The sequence below is a fragment of the Dreissena polymorpha genome, chromosome 10 (assembly GCF_020536995.1).
Source record: "Dreissena polymorpha isolate Duluth1 chromosome 10, UMN_Dpol_1.0, whole genome shotgun sequence".
Classification (NCBI taxonomy): Eukaryota; Metazoa; Mollusca; class Bivalvia; order Myida; family Dreissenidae; genus Dreissena; species Dreissena polymorpha.
Window position 1 is genome coordinate 88,735,214 of NC_068364.1, and position 16,398 is coordinate 88,751,611.

General features: G+C 34.6%; 2 protein-coding genes across 2 annotated transcripts in view; both read right to left on the reverse strand.

The window, feature by feature from the left end:
- LOC127848811 (A disintegrin and metalloproteinase with thrombospondin motifs adt-1-like) overlaps positions 1–16,398 on the reverse strand; it is a 410,245-nt gene that overhangs the window by 106,277 nt on the left and 287,570 nt on the right. The gene's annotated exons all lie outside the window — the stretch shown is intronic.
- Positions 4,045–9,683, reverse strand: LOC127848816 (complement C1q-like protein 3). Its single transcript, XM_052381452.1, has 3 exons — positions 9,509–9,683; positions 5,997–6,116; positions 4,045–4,686 (listed from the first exon to the last, which is right to left on the reverse strand). Exons 1-3 carry the CDS (start codon positions 9,663–9,665, stop codon positions 4,280–4,282), a joined length of 684 nt encoding a protein of 227 aa, XP_052237412.1. The 5' UTR covers positions 9,666–9,683; the 3' UTR covers positions 4,045–4,279.

Here is a 16,398-nt window from a genome sequence, read left to right on the forward strand (position 1 = left end):
GCTTATTTTAACTCAAAGTATAGTGATAATTTAAAAATATAATGTTTCTTTAAAATAACATTTAACTAATGGAATTGCCAACGTATCATTTTATAGAGATGTTTTGAAGCGAGTTCGCAAATGATGATGCCGTACTTTAAAACACTTGCTTCTAGAATGTTCAATAAACACAGCTTGTTTTATTGGTTATTCGATTTTACATTACTGCCTAAATAATTTTTTATTTTCTTACTGGTGACGTCATTGTGTCATCGCTTCTGAATTACGTCATTTGATCTACTACATCCTTCTTACTATTTAGTAATTAAATGGTTATTAAATTGAATGTGTTTTAATTCCGTTTTATTACGGTTAAATTTGAATTGCAATGTTATGAGGTTAAATTTTATGTACACTTATATGTATCGTGAATATTGCTGGGCCAAGTGTGAGGTTTGAGTGCTCTTAAACCGGTTTAAACCCCCAGTGCTTAGCCTTCACCGTTCCAAGGCAGTGACCCCAGCTTTATTATACTATGTTTGTATGTTGTTTCGTATTGTGCCGTACTGTCTTGGCAATTTGTTACTTGCCATAAATAAAGTACCACGAACGTGTGTATAATAGGAATACAATACTGCTGGAAAAACTGATTAAAAGTGAATTTAACTGTGCAAACTGACAACTGTTTATCTCTCACTAACATTTGGACAATATCAGTAACTGGCATGAGTACCGTGAGCTGGAAAACCGCATAGACCATGTTTGAGTATGTTAAATGTTGGCCATAATATGACTGAAACACTTTTAAAAAGGCACATCTAAAATCCAATGCACACTAGTATCGTACCAAATCTTATACCATTCGTTTGCAGGCTGGTTATACGACGGAACCGGAAGTTACGACATTTCGTTCATTGCGACCGGCATTGTCGTGGCACTTAGCGGTGTCATGCTATTTTTCATCCCGCTCGTAAGGCGCTGCTTCCACTTGCATGACAGTCGACCAGAAGATGTCGAGGAGAAAATGACCGCCGTAGAGGGCGCGGTGGCGTAGACACCTGACCATAGCGACATGTGAGAATACGGATCTCGTTGCCTTATTTTATGGTTTGCATGCGAAAGGTCAAGCAATTCTTGCGAATTGTTATGTTACGGTTTTAATTTGACCATGGGGTTTGTACTTACATATGTTACATATGTCTATAAGGAATTAGCACAGCGGTGTGTATGAGATGCTGTCGAAAAGCCTACGTTTTGATACCTACTGAGACATTAACTTAAAATACAGGTACTTGATGAAGATGAAATGAGGGTTGTTATCGAGAAAAAGCCTACGACACGGTGGTTTAATAAAGCGGTCGTTTCGACTTTTTCCATGTTAACTTTTTATAATCATATTGACACATGCGTTACTATGCCCATATTCAAACGTACGTTTCTATCACCACCTTAACATGTACATTTTGCTCAGTCAGTTACCGTTGTAGTTAATTTATGAAAATAAAACACGTAATGGTTACTGGTGCGGTAGATTATCGCAGAAACCAATGTGAAGTTAATAAATTGCTATTAGTATACTACGTATGCACTGCATTGTGTTTGCCCTGTGATGATATGTGTAGTCCGTTTGCATATAACAAATCTTATTTAGTATTTAAAACATTGGGAAATAGCCACCGGAACGGTGAAACTATTACTTCTTAAATATATAATCACTAGTTAAATCAAAGACAGGGATAACTAGTATAGCTGTGTGGTTGTTGGTATTAAACATGTTTATACATTAATGTGTGAATTTCATATGGACACTTTATTTTGAAATATATCTAGTCTGTCTAAATCATTTATTGATATCAGCGAATTAATATGAGAACATTTGTGGTTGTATTGCTGTTGTTTCAATAATATTATTGATACATTTTTGCATTTGTTAATTTTAGAGATTAAAGTTAAAAATATTGGGAATCTTTTACAAATTAAAGACTACACAAGTTTTGCCGAGTTACCTCACATAACTGTTTGGCGATGAAAACCGCAATACAACTTATTTTGATGTCAAACATTTGTTTATAACAGCGCTTACTTTGCCTTCGTTCAAGCTGCCCTAAAGGCTTTGTTCGCGGTGTGGTGATGGGGCAAGGGTTACTACGACACGAGGAAATGATTTTCTACCAACTAATCATATAATGTATATACTCTGAATAATCGCCGAATATTAGTGCCACATTAAAAATTTACCAAAAATGTGTTAATAAATAAATTATATATTTTCTTTACTGACGCTAGGACCAAGCGCGTTTACGCGTTCACACATAAAAGATAGTAACGTGTTTTTCTTACAAATCATTTAGTTTTCAGTGAAAGATTTTCGTCTTTAAGAACTGATGTATTTAACGCTTGCCTTGAATGATTTTTAGTTGACAAGGTCTTTCAAGTGAAAATTTACGCAACGATTTTTTTTCTCTGCTTCAAAAGTGACGCTGAATGACATGTTTATATGTCAATTATTTAAATACAGAATTATATTACTATGTAAGTACTTCTTTCTCTTTTCTGCTATGGACACGGACGTGAATTTAACAAAAGCTATTAAGCAATAAATTATATGCGCGGCTGTTAATTTGAACAGGAAGTTCCGTTTCAACTTTTAATATTGCCACTCGCATTTTTTTAATGGAACATATCTATAGTAAAAAAAGGTAATGCATTTTCAAAAATAGCATTATAATAAAACACTTATTTGTGCGTATATACAGGTCAGCATACTATTTTTTGCAGTTAAGAGAAGCGACCCGAACACTTTCATTGGCGCAGGACAGTCAGCAGCAGTAGTAGCATCGCTTATTGAAATGTTAAATAAACATCTTTACCGATGCGTTTTATTTATAAAAAAATAAGTACGCGATTGTTTTGAGTTAGTTTGGTTGGCTCTATTTGTATTTGCATGCTCTTTTCAAACTCCATCAACATTTAATTCAACATGATCAGTATATGTGCAAAATTCTCGCATCTGGTTTTGATTCCCATTCATGACAATGTAGAAAGTGGAATATGCATTTCATTTAAGTGGATTTAATTATGTCTTGAAAAAGATTGTATCACATGCTTAACCCTGTTTCCCATGTAATACAACCATTACATATTTTTTTTATTACACATGTGTAATACAACATTTTTAAGCGTTTTCCTTGGTTAGTTTTCGTTTATTGACCAGTCACAATTTCTTATTTTGCTGAAATGACGTTGCAACGTCAAATGACGTCACGAAATGTTAACAACATTCGGTATTTATCATCATGTTTGCGTAAATATTTATTTAATTTGCTCATTTAAAAGCATGTGATAAAAAAGATCTGACACTCGTTGTCATATCATACCATATTTTATTAAACTCGTCCAGGAAATTCGTTAGTAAGCTTGCCAAAGGCTCGCTTACTAACAAAATTCCTGAACTCGTTTAATACAATATGGTATGATATGACAACTCGTGCCAGATCCTATATGTATAGATTCAAACAAATAAATTCAAAAAATCCTATAATATTGTACAGGACCCTTTACCTTTATTTGGTCTAAAACATTTCAAAATTAACGGAACATATTTCCGATATAACAAATATTCATGTCACTTTTCGTTAAATTAAGTCGGAAAATTACAAGTCTTTTTCATCAATTCGCGTAAGAGCTTATGTCGGGAAAATGTAATTTGTATGCAGTAAAGTCTTAGTCGTATCTTACTTATTCATCTGAATTCTTACGTAAGAATGCATTTTACAGAATATTCCTGTGGTGATTCGTTCTAACGCATATTCACTCTCTGAATATATTTGGTAATCTATATAAATTAATCCACCGTTTGTACGATTTTCTGGGAAAATGAACAGTTCTAACGAATTTTCTCTCTGTGTATATACCTTGGATTCTATATATATCAAGCTATCGGATGTAAGATTCGTCGGGTAAACACAACGCAAAAACGAAAAATAAATGTGAATACATTTAATGTGTATACGCTTGTTTTATTTCACGTAGAAAAAACATTTGTATTATAATGATAGACTCCTATAAAAAGACACAAGCAAAAACATAGCTTTATTGTCATCATTTAAATGTTCGCTTTGCCATCGTTTACATATTTGATTAAACGCATACATATAATTATTAAGATTAAACTGATTAACAAATGTAAATGATTAAGTCATTAACATAAGGAAAACATGGAATTTTTCGGGAATAGAACTAATTGCAATACACGATATTAATCATTTAAATGCAATACATCATGCTGATTATGCTTGCTTTACAAGTGTATCAATGCTCCCGAAAACGAAGTGTATCTGAACGAATCCGTATATAACTGACTGTTCGACCCTGATGTTGATTGAACCCAGATCTGGTCGGACACATCAGCCTTGGTAAACACCTGCATGGACACACACGGGTATGTGCCACTTTTATCTTTCATTGATGATCTCTGTAACGTTTTCTTTTTATTAACAATTTCCAACCAAGCCTCATACATATTGCTAAGACAATATTGAACTGTAAACGCATACAGTCCAGGGACTGACACAGTAAATCTTCCTGTTGCCGGGTCATAACCTTGACCTTCGTTTACCTCCACCGCTGTGTAAACGACAGTCTGTGATACAGTTGAAGATGCTGCTGTCCGGGCGTAGAAGTATATCGTAGGGATCACCAACTGGTCTTTAAATAGAAAGTGTATTCATTATAGTATATGTTGTTTATTTGGCATAAGAAGGTATTGGTGAATAACAAATTATCATTGAAATATGAAACGCACTTGATGCAGAACTTCAACTACTTCTACAAATATGATATATGGAAATTATAAAAACGAGTTCTCTTGTTTTATAAGAATAATACATGCGTAGCATTTTCAAAAATGTAATACAACTTTTAAACTATAAATAATCAAAATGAAAGACAACATAGGGATACATGTATTTCATACTAGGAAGAATGCTTTGAATTATATGCTGCCAAAGAAGCAATATAAAGAAGTGAAAAACAAAACAAACAAAAACTAAACATACATTATGAGACAAAATTCTGATTCAAACTCAAATTCAATTCAATTAAAACACACGTGCAACTTACGTTACATCAGTGTGCCAACAAGAAATATTGCTTGGCTTTAAATAGAATAGTTAAAAATCCATAACATTGGTGAAAAAGCTCATTTTGAAAAAAATATACGTTTTTGTTTATTTGTTGAAAACTTAAGTCAGAAAACAAGTAATTTAATTAAACCCAATTCCACATAAAATTTTCTTGAGATATCCCTTATCGAAATATATTTATAGGAATACAAAAAACAATAGTTCAAAACAATTCAAATGGTGTGTTTGGTTTTACGTTATATCATCTACACTCTTTTTAAATGTGTTAAGGACACAGACGCCTGTAGATATTCTCTTCAGCTTTGTACTGCTGAACGGTACATCCTAAAACTGTTATTGAGAGTAACACGTAATTTGAGTTTATAATACAATAAAATACGTATTCCGATGGTGATCTTCTACCAAACTACATCAACTTACTTAAAAAAATATAGTCCTTGATGGCGGGACTTTTTTCACTTATAACGTGTAACGTTATAAAGTCAGAGTTTTTAATCACACTTCCTTTATTACGAATGTTTTAAAACGTAATTTTCTGTTAAACAAAGTCTTTAATTATAGTAAAAATTTACATAATGGCATTTCTAAGAATAATTGTGTTAAATATAAAACGATTATGCTCTTTTTATTTTTCTAATCGATGTGACCCATGGTACACCATGCCCTGAATTTTGTTTCGAATCAATATAACTAAACATAACTTATATAGTTAAACATGTATAATAACACTGCGTAAATACTTAAAATAGAATTTGTACACGACCAAAGCATATTTAAAATATTACATTCCACAATCAGCTTAACAGTTCACGATGGCGTCAGATTGACATAAATATTCATTCTCCTTATCATATAACTAAAAATGTTGCTTACCTTTTATTATCATCTGTTCTCTCTCTGTCTGTGTAATTGCAACTGATGTGTTGGTCGTCATCGCCGACACTGCTTTAGATATAGTCAACAGTCCTCCTTGTATTGCATCGTCCAATTGATCTCAAAATAGAAAGCATATTCAGTATGTTAGGTTTTGTTCATTTGGCTGAATATTTGCATAGCAAATAAACATTGGAATGCAGAACGGTTATTATAAAGCCTGTCATCTTTTTACAAAAACTATGATAAGTGTTACCTGTTATGTTTCCAGTGGAAATTATAAGTAGAGAGTTGTATTGTATTATTAGAATTATACGTACTTAGCATTTTACAAATAAATAAAACAACTTATTGTAATTATAAAATGATTGCCAAAATAATGACATGTCATTTTCGGCAGCATAAGTTAAAGTATATATAAAAGAACATAACATTAACATCCTACATTAGTATGTATTTCTTCATGCTATTATTGAGCTAGTATATGTGGGCTATTTGATGTTTTTAATTGTTTCCATGAGATAATAATTATTCGGGCTAGTGGCTTGAATATATAACCGAAAATACTGAGAGAAAGAATCTTAATTAATACAAAGTCTATCAATCGCAAATGAGTTAATCATGTTCGTTCAAACACGGTGCAAACTCAAACTAGAAATGGCGCGGCAGAGGCCGACGCGTATCCCCACGCCGAATGTTTGACCTAGGTGTGCCCCAGGGTTGGTAATGGGGCCATGCATAGCTGAGATTGACCGTATTGTCATAAGAGAAGTTCATCATCAATTAGAAGTGAATTGGTGTAGAAATGAAGAAGTTATAGTAAAAGGCAATTTTGGGTGGGTGTGACATATGTGGGCAGGGCGCCCCAGGGTTGGTAATTGTGCCATGCATAGTTGAGATTGACCGTATTGTCATAAGAGAAGTTCAGTATCAATTTGAAGTGAATCGGTGTAGAAATGAAGAAATTATAGTAAAAGGCAATTTTGGGCGGGTGTGGTCTATGTGGGCGGGGCCCCAGGGTTGGTAATGGGGCCATGTATAGTTGAGATTGACCGTATTGTCATAAGAGAGGTTCAGTATCAATTTGAAGTGAATCGGTGTAGAAATGAAGAAATTATAGTAAAAGGAAATTTTGGGTGGGTGTGGTCTATGTGGGCGGGGCGCCCCAGGGATGGTAATGGGGCCATGCATAGTTGAGATTGACCGTATTGTCATAAGAGAGGTTCAGTATCAATTTGAAGTGAATCGGTGTAGAAATGAAGAAATTATAGTAAAAGGCAATTTTGGGTGGGTGTGGTCTATGTGGGCGGGGCGCCCCAGGGTTGGTAATGGGGTCATGCATAGTTGAGATTGACTGTATTGTCATAAGAGAAGTTCAATATCAATTTGAAGTGAATCCGTGTAGAAATGAAAAAATTATAGTAAAGGCAATTTTGGGTGGGTGTGGCCTATGTGGGCGGGCGCCCCAGGGTTGGGATTGGGGCCATGCATAGTTGAGATTGACCCTAATGTCATAACAAAAGTTCAGTATCAATTTGAAGTGAATCCGTGTAGAAATGAAAAAATTATAGTAAATGGAAATTCGCCTATGTGGGCGGGGCGCCCCAGGGTTGGGAATGGGGCCATGCATGGTTGAGATTGACCCTAATGTCATTACAAAAGTTCAGTATCAATTTGAAGTGAATCCGTGTAGAAATGAAAAAATTATAGTAAATGGAAATTTTTGGTGGGTGTGGCCTATGTGGGCGGGGCGCCCCAGGGTTGGGAATGGGGCCATGCATGGTTGAGATTGACCGTATTGTCATAAGAGAGGTCCAGTATCAATTTGAAGTGAATCGGTGTAGAAATAAAGAAGTAAATGTAAAATAACCTAAAAAAATGAGTTTGGTGGGTGTGGCCTATGTGGGCGGGGCGCCCCAGGGTTGGGAATGGGGCCATGCATGGTTGAGATTGACCCTAATGTCATTACAAAAGTTCAGTATCAATTTGAAGTGAATCCGTGTAGAAATGAAAAAATTATAGTAAATGGAAATTTTTGGTGGGTGTGGCCTATGTGGGCGGGGCGCCCCAGGGTTGGGAATGGGGCCATGCATGGTTTAGATTGACCGTATTGTCATAAGAGAGGTCCAGTATCAATTTGAAGTGAATCGGTGTAGAAATAAAGAAGTAAATGTAAAATAACCTAAAAAAATGAGTGATAATTTCTGACGCGGCCCCACCCCAACCGCTATAACTTTTGACCCAGGGGTCAGATCAAAATTCCAAATAGTGCAGGGTCGCACATATGCTCATAGCTACCATGTGTGTAAGTTTCAAGGTTCTAGTGCTTTTAGTGTAGGAGGAGATAGTGGCCAGGACGGACGGACAGACAGACAGACAGACAGACGGACGGAGGGACGGACGGACGGCGGAGATAACCACAATATCCCCACCTTTTTTTCAAAAAGCGTGGGGATAAATATACTCCGACTTTATATTTCTTCGGCTTCCAATAGAACAGTTCAATATTCACAAAAGGAGGGATAAAAGGTTATTTTTAATAGTTTATTATTTATTTATTTATATTTATAGGAAAAAACCATATTATTGTCAGTTACTTCTGATTTAATTTCAAAACAAATCCACAGATCGTATACATATAAATAGAATTACAAAAAACGTAATAGTTCATAACAAGTCATTACGTTTTGTTGTACGGTGTATAATATACAGATTAACTTAGTTTAAATATGTAAAATAAATAGGTGCATAAGCATGTTCACATTAGCTTGATATTGATTTTTGGTACCTCCTAAATTCCTTCTGGAGAGTTACAAGAACTGTTAGTTTATATTCTATGCACAGAAGTATTCCGCCAAAAAATACTGCAACCAAACTACATCCACTTAAAACAAGCCCGCTTTTGCTGCGCATTTTCTTCATTTTAACTTAAACAGTCAGAAACCGGTTATCGCATTTTGCAATAACTGGTGGCGGGCATCTTTCACCAATTCACATTACATTAATTATGATTTTTATTAATTATGTTTTTTTAATGTGGATAATAGTTAAGTAAGTCTAATCTTATTATAATAGTAAACATGATGGCATTACTGCGAAAAATGTTTTAAACAGTTTAATTGCAAACTATTGTTCTCCTCTCACTCTTCTTATCGATGGGACTAAAGATATGCCATGTCATTTCTTTTTCTTCGTATCAAGAATTAAATTTAGAATTTATATTAAAATAATCAACTTAAAATACGATGTTTTGTCTGTGCAACCATTGTTTGTACTAAAATGCAATGACATAATAAGCTTCATTTCGAATTTAAAATTCTCAATTTATATTTGTATTTCAGTAAACTAATAATGTATGTTACCACTGCGTAGATACACCGTAGCATTTTAACTAAACCAGTGCATATTTCTAACAACAACATTTCAGAATAAGCTTAATATTGAACGATGGCGTCATATCGATATAGTGTCTATTCTTTCTTCTTATGACAACATGTCTACATTCATTTTACCTTTCAATATCTTGTTTTCTTTCTCCATTCGTGTTATGGCCTCCGATGTGTTGGTCGTCATCGACGTCACAGCTACAGTGATATTAATCAGTCCTCCTTGTATTGCATCGTCCAGCATTGATTTCATATCAGCTTGCGCCTTTTTAATAGCGGTCATTGCAGTGGCTAGCTCAGTCTTGTCCTCTTTCAACCCAGCCTTCACTTCGGCGTTAGTTTTCCGGATTTCCGCGAGTAAATTGTCCATGGCCATTTCGTTGCGTAATACTCTTTCCAGTATTCTTTCTTCATAGTCGTAACGCGAGCAAACGGGACAAGATGGCTCTCTTGCAAATGCAGCGACCATTATGTGCAGTGCGTAAAACAGAACCCGAGTGAATTTCGTCATGATAAAATCGTGTATGGCCTTAAAGAACTGAGTCCCAGAGTATAACAAACGATGATTTCACTAAGACGTTGTTGAGCGTTCTGCGCCCGGTTCCCTAAACTGAAGATCACGTTAATCATGCGCTATGCAAGGAATTTAAGGCTATGCACATTAACATATATTAGTTTTACGCAATCTAGAGCAAAAAATCTCTACGACAGTGTACATCGAACTGCATAGTCCCAGACCAGAGCCTATGCAATTGTATTACAATAATTACACGCGATTAAATTTAAGATTGTGTAAAAAAAACATGTGTCATGCATTTTAATAAAATATATTTATTTTGCGTTTAGTATATTTCCCATAAATCAAAAATAATTTTGGTTATTAGTAAATTACGATTTTTGTTTAAAACTATATGTATTTAGCTATTCGGATACAACATGTATGCAATGCAATACAGACGTACATGCTACTTTCGTCGTAATATGCTTTTAATATATTGGAAAAAAATGAACATATTGAACATTGAAATAGTCATACTCTTTCATTTTTTATTTTGCGATAATGAAGAGTTACGACCTACAACGTCTTGATACGAAATATGTAGCGAAAACTTACATAATTTAATAATGGCCTTTTTCATCGTCTTTCCAAGAGGCATTAGAATCGACCCTTTGTTTATAGTATGACATGACACGATAACACATTAAGGAATAAGTGACTGGCAATTGTAAACCATTGATAATGTTTAAAATAGTACTCGTTTTTGAAACGCACTTATCAAAAACGAGTGGGTTAAGTTGACATGCCGGAAAACAACCTCAACATTACTCAAATAACAGATGTTACTGTAACTGCCTCAAGAGAGACATCTGTTGTATGCTATGTTAAGTTGCATTCCCCTCAAGTTGATTTAACTGAACAAAATTGACAATAAGTTGTTTCTAGTCTCAATGGTATTAACCCCTCTGGATCTGTTTTTAAGTGGGCTTTCCTGTTAGGTAGTTGTTGGCTGTGATCAAATTGATTTTAGTATGAACTTAATTTGTACGGTCTACAAATATAAAATACATAAGGATACCTATTACATTTTTATAACTCATTAGCAAAGTACCAAATGTGCCAAATTAATTGCTTACTAAATACACCAAGAGTTTGAAATTATTACGTACATTCTATGCATTACCGTACATACCTGTAAACTGGTGAACTAAATAAATAGTGTTTACAGTTGGAAAATGAATTGATTCGATGCGAATATTTAAGCAATATTTTTTTTCTGGAAAGAATACATCAAAATATAGTGATAGAACCAACATCGACGCTAAGAGCAAACTTTAGGACGCATTTCAAAAAGTTGTTTACGAAATGTTCTTCATGTAACCTTCTTACCAATTCTTGCACACGTATTGTGACTCCAATGTATCACAATGGCAGGACGGTCATTGTTACATGTATAAAAACATAATTTCTTTCTGCAACCACTTCCGCGATCTAAAACCTTTCCTATTTTTGAATAATCCTTTCCGTGTTTTGTTATCATGAAATTCCAGATGTGTTCTTCTTCCCCCCACACCTCCTCTTATAAAAGACGACACAGGGAATATATATCAAACAAATATATATTTAATATGATTACAGTTCGGGTGTTCTTCATAGGACGGTCAATGCATAGCATTTGGGTTTGAATCTGTTAAAAGACTAGCCTAACCTCGCAATGAGTCAATGTTTTGAAGAACTCTTAACAGGAACAGTAAGAACACTTTGAATTAACATGATTATTTGGGACGTTCATATGTTATTATTAACGATATAAATAGAAAAGGACATTACTTCAAAGCTCATGTAAATGTTAATTACAACATGTATTTAATGACCTTTTTTTGTTCAAAGATTTTGTGTATTGTTTAAACACAATGACATAAAATCAAATTAATTTTAATATTCTAAAACCTTGTTGTATATTACATTTAAACCAGTTCCTTTAACTGTTCGCAAGATAAAGTGAAATCGGAGACCGTTGTTATATCCATTGCGTTAACAACTCGGCCGTTGTAAAAAAATTTAAATACTAAATAGAAATGGCTTGAAATACAATGGCATCATGTTTCAAATTAAAACTTATGCAAAACAGACCAAGCTGTATCGAACATGCAAAGACAAGTCAACAGATAGACATAGACATGCTTATTAGGTAATATAGGCCATATTGATGGATAGCAGTATTAGATTATCTCACTAATGTAAATATATAACTATGATTCCAATCAAAGTATGAATTGCAATAACTCACTTATAAACTTTAGGGTTCACTTTTTGTGGCAGATATTAAACGCCTTTAATGCATGTGGACAAAACAATATAATTTATACCAGCGTTTAATTTCATGTACAAAAAGTTCCACATAACTATTTTAGCAATATTGTCATGCAATGCACCATTTTAAGGCAATTTAAACTCTTTAAAATAATTATTTTAAATTACCAGTCTAGAAATGTTTTAATTAAGGGAACCAAAATGGTGCTTAAGAAACGATCTTCTTTGATATTATTTGTCCTTGAAACGACGTCCATACCTTATTGGATAAGCAGAGGCGTATTTAGGTGTGGGGCTTTAGGGCTAAACACCCCAGCTGGCTAGCTAGATACGACTTTTTAAACAAATGAGCCCCTAACAGTTTCAATCCACTTGTGTATTTCCTGTCATATGCCCCTTATAAAGCCATAAACAGCTGTCGATTTGTGTGATCAGCCCCCAGGCATGTGTACAGACGATCTAACCTTCGCCAGCTAAACTGCACGCTTCATTAACTGTAAGTGATAAACTGCGCTATTTGATTAGTGGAAGGAGATCAATTCAACTAATGAAATTCATCGACACATTTAGCTGTAGGAAGATGTTTCTTCTACTACTCGTCGAAACGATAGACCTGTCTTGCTGAATGTCGGTCCACCATTGAAGTCACCGTCTGAGTTGTAGATTGTAACCAGTGATAGTACGAAGAGATATATGAATTATCTAAATGATCATTTCTGAGAAAGTACACATATCATAACATTAGTTGAATAGTTGTAAGAACTTACCTGTGCACAGATTTTCTTGTATTGTTTACCAGGTTTTCCGAAGGAAAAAACTGGATATTAGATTGGCGAATGTCGTCGGGCGTGGCGGGCTGGCGGGCGGGCGGGCGGACTGAAAAAACTTGTCCGGGCCATAGCTATGTCAATCATTGTGAGATTTTATAATCATTCGGCACATTTGTTCACCATAATTGGACGGTGTGTCGCGCGAAAGAATAACGTCCAAGGTTTTCTCCAAGGTCAAGGTCCAATTTGAGTTGAAAACCTGGTTTAGTGACAATTTTGTCCCTTGTTTTTGTTACAAAATGACAGAACATTTGATAGAACTTAAAATAACGAATGTTGCATATAATGTTATTTTTATAATTTGTAAAAGGTTTATCAATGACTTTGCCTTATTTGACAGTTGTTGAACCCCAAAACGCAACAAGGTATACATAATACGATTATAACCAAGTTTGATAAATATCCACCTATCCAACAGGGTGACGTATTAGGATATCCAACAGGGTTAAATAGGAGCTCCACCCATCTAACACTGAAAAAAAATCTTGATAAAGATTATGTGGATTAAGAATACTTTAGTGGTTGAGAAACATTTGATTTACCCCTTTGTATCTTTCACACTTGAAGTCTCAAATCAAGTTCTTGTTTGTTTTACATGCACTTTTTTCATGCAAAATGCTGATTAGATAGCACGAAATTGCATCATGTCAAGGTGCCATTTCAAAAAATTTCGACGACATGAGGGGACACCACTCCCGCACCCTCCCCAGTTGAGCCCCCCCCCTCCTCTCTTACAAATTTCTGGATACGCCTCTGATAGAAACCATATGCATTTGTAAATGAATTTCCTAATGATGCACACTGCATAGTTGTTCCGGGATTTGTAGATATTTGTTTTTATAATTATGCAATCAATATAGGTTACCTCATTATATACATTGTGTTATTCATAGCTTTACTTCTTGTGGATTTTATATTTTCGTCAAAGTTTTATGATTGAGAGTTTAAATTTCTTCTGTCTCAAATAAAGAAACTCGTAGTGATAGAAACGACCTAAATGTTTTTTTCAATTCTATGTCCGTCTCTCTAGTTTAAAATATCATTTTTGAATTACAACAATCAAATGTTATTTTTTGTGTTTCTTGTTATTGTATTATATTTGGGAAAGTCGTCGTAAATAATTATGAAACCTATTCGTTTTGTGTTTTACCGGTTTGTGATGTTAGTCCATTTCATTTCATATAATTAGTTTTTTTAGTTAAGGGCGGCAATTTGCGTCATTATGCTTTCGAAAGTAAACGTAAGAGGTCAAGATTTTCTTTCATTGCTGAATCACACGCTAAATACATTTTGCACTAAAAGCTTGTTGTGAGATGTAGTGACAAACTTGAACTGAAAATCAAATAGGATATTGTTACGTGTTAGAGCTCGTTGCTTTGACTTCACTGTAAAAAACATTGAAGCTATGGTAAATCAATGATAAATAAAAAGAAAGGTCCCTGGCAATACGGGAATGCTACTGTGTGATTCTCTCGTTTTATAAAACGTTATTTACGACCAGGGTGAGCCTAAATAAATGTTTATGTAAAATTAGTATAAAACGGTGACGATCAGGTTCTATACTAACAATTGTCATCTACTTTTGCTGTTTTGTATGTGTCTTCATTGAGGCCCGTGTTTATGTAAGTGAAAATATGCATGTCGGCCACGGCTATGATATTGCAACATCATGACGAAACGTGTGTGTTTCTCTTCACCGAAAGTAATTATTTGACCCAATGATGACAAACTTTATCTTCAAAAAGTAGTTACTTGTGCGTTTTTTTCTTATCAATTTCTTTTTACGTGCATTGGAATGTATGCTATGATACCGCCTTCAGCAGTAACTATTGTTTTAGACACATACAAACTTCCAAAGACGCTTCTCATTCTACTCAAGATCAGTAATACAATGGAATTCACTACCTCCCCACATACATGAGGAAGCCACAGTAGAAGTATTCAAAACCCTTACTCTTGTGGCCGTCATTGTCTCCCTTATCTACCTGTAAACACTTACAATGTAAATAGTTTTAAACTAACACCCAACTGAGCACCTTTTGTGCAGTTTTCACCCCTTAACAAATAGGCGCCGGCACAAAATCGTCTATTTAGAAGGAGTGCTGTGCCAGAAGAAGAAGAAGATGTCTGTTTAACAAGCCAAGTCACGTAAGTTTGCACTTCTTACAATAACGCGTCTTGATTAAAACATGTGTTCATTGCAATGCGTAGGAACATGTATATGCAATAAATTAGTAACAAAGTTCATAATTAAGGATTTTATTCAGACCTGCTGGGGCAATAGTCGTTAATGTCTTTAATAATGTTCTCGTTAATCTATCTGTATTTTCCGTATTAACATTAATGTCTGTTAACTATATCTCGGTTCAAGCATACATTTTATTGAAACTATCAACGGACAAATAGCCCTTCTCGCCTTAGACCTATAATACATTTTACTTTCGACCGTTGAGTTTCCAACTCTTTACAGAGATATTTGCTCCGTGGGTTGGTTTCATACAAAATCAAAGCGCTAAAGGCACTGAAGATGTTCGCTATTGCATAATTCAACACGCAATTCATTTTTGAAAATCAATCGCAAGTTTGAAATGAACACACGCCATTCAACTTTATAAAGTGTGTGTCATAGCGCACGGGTCGAGTTTTGTGTGCACTTTTTATCATCCTTATTATTTCATAGAAATAACTAAGACAAAATATAAACAACATGCTTTTTGGAAGTTCTGAAAGCATAGAAAGTATGATGAAAATGGTAATGATAACTTAATATAAAGAAAATTTGCAGTCACCATATTAAAGGAATATTTTTTTCTTATATCAAATGACTATCTCACCAAGAATATAAATTCATAATGAAAGTTCCGTGTACAAAACTTTTGATTTTTGACACCATATACAATTCAAAATATACAACAATCTTCGTATCTTGTATATGGAGGAATAAAAGTATATAAACATTGCTGTTTATGCTTTACTTATTACCCGAGCAGTTCACACGGTGTCAACAACGCTAACATAAACAGAGGTATAGTGTACTCATGCGCTTTTAGGCGTAGCTGTTTCAGTTTTCATCTTAGTGACTTTTACATAACGCCAACAGACACGCATGAATATTTTCGAATATTTAATAAGCTGATTCGAGATACAACCTCTGGATTTTTGCTACATCACTGCGTATGTGCTCAATTCAAAGGATGTAGCACTGTTCAGTGTAAGGAATTCCGGACTACTCTCTGTATGCTCAAACGACACAAATTGTGGCCCTGTTACAATTACGCGTTACAATCCATCTCGCAGAATTTTACTTTCGCCTCCAAGATGAGAAAACAATCATTAGCGAAATAGTATAGTGTCACGATAAAAAAAAATCGTTT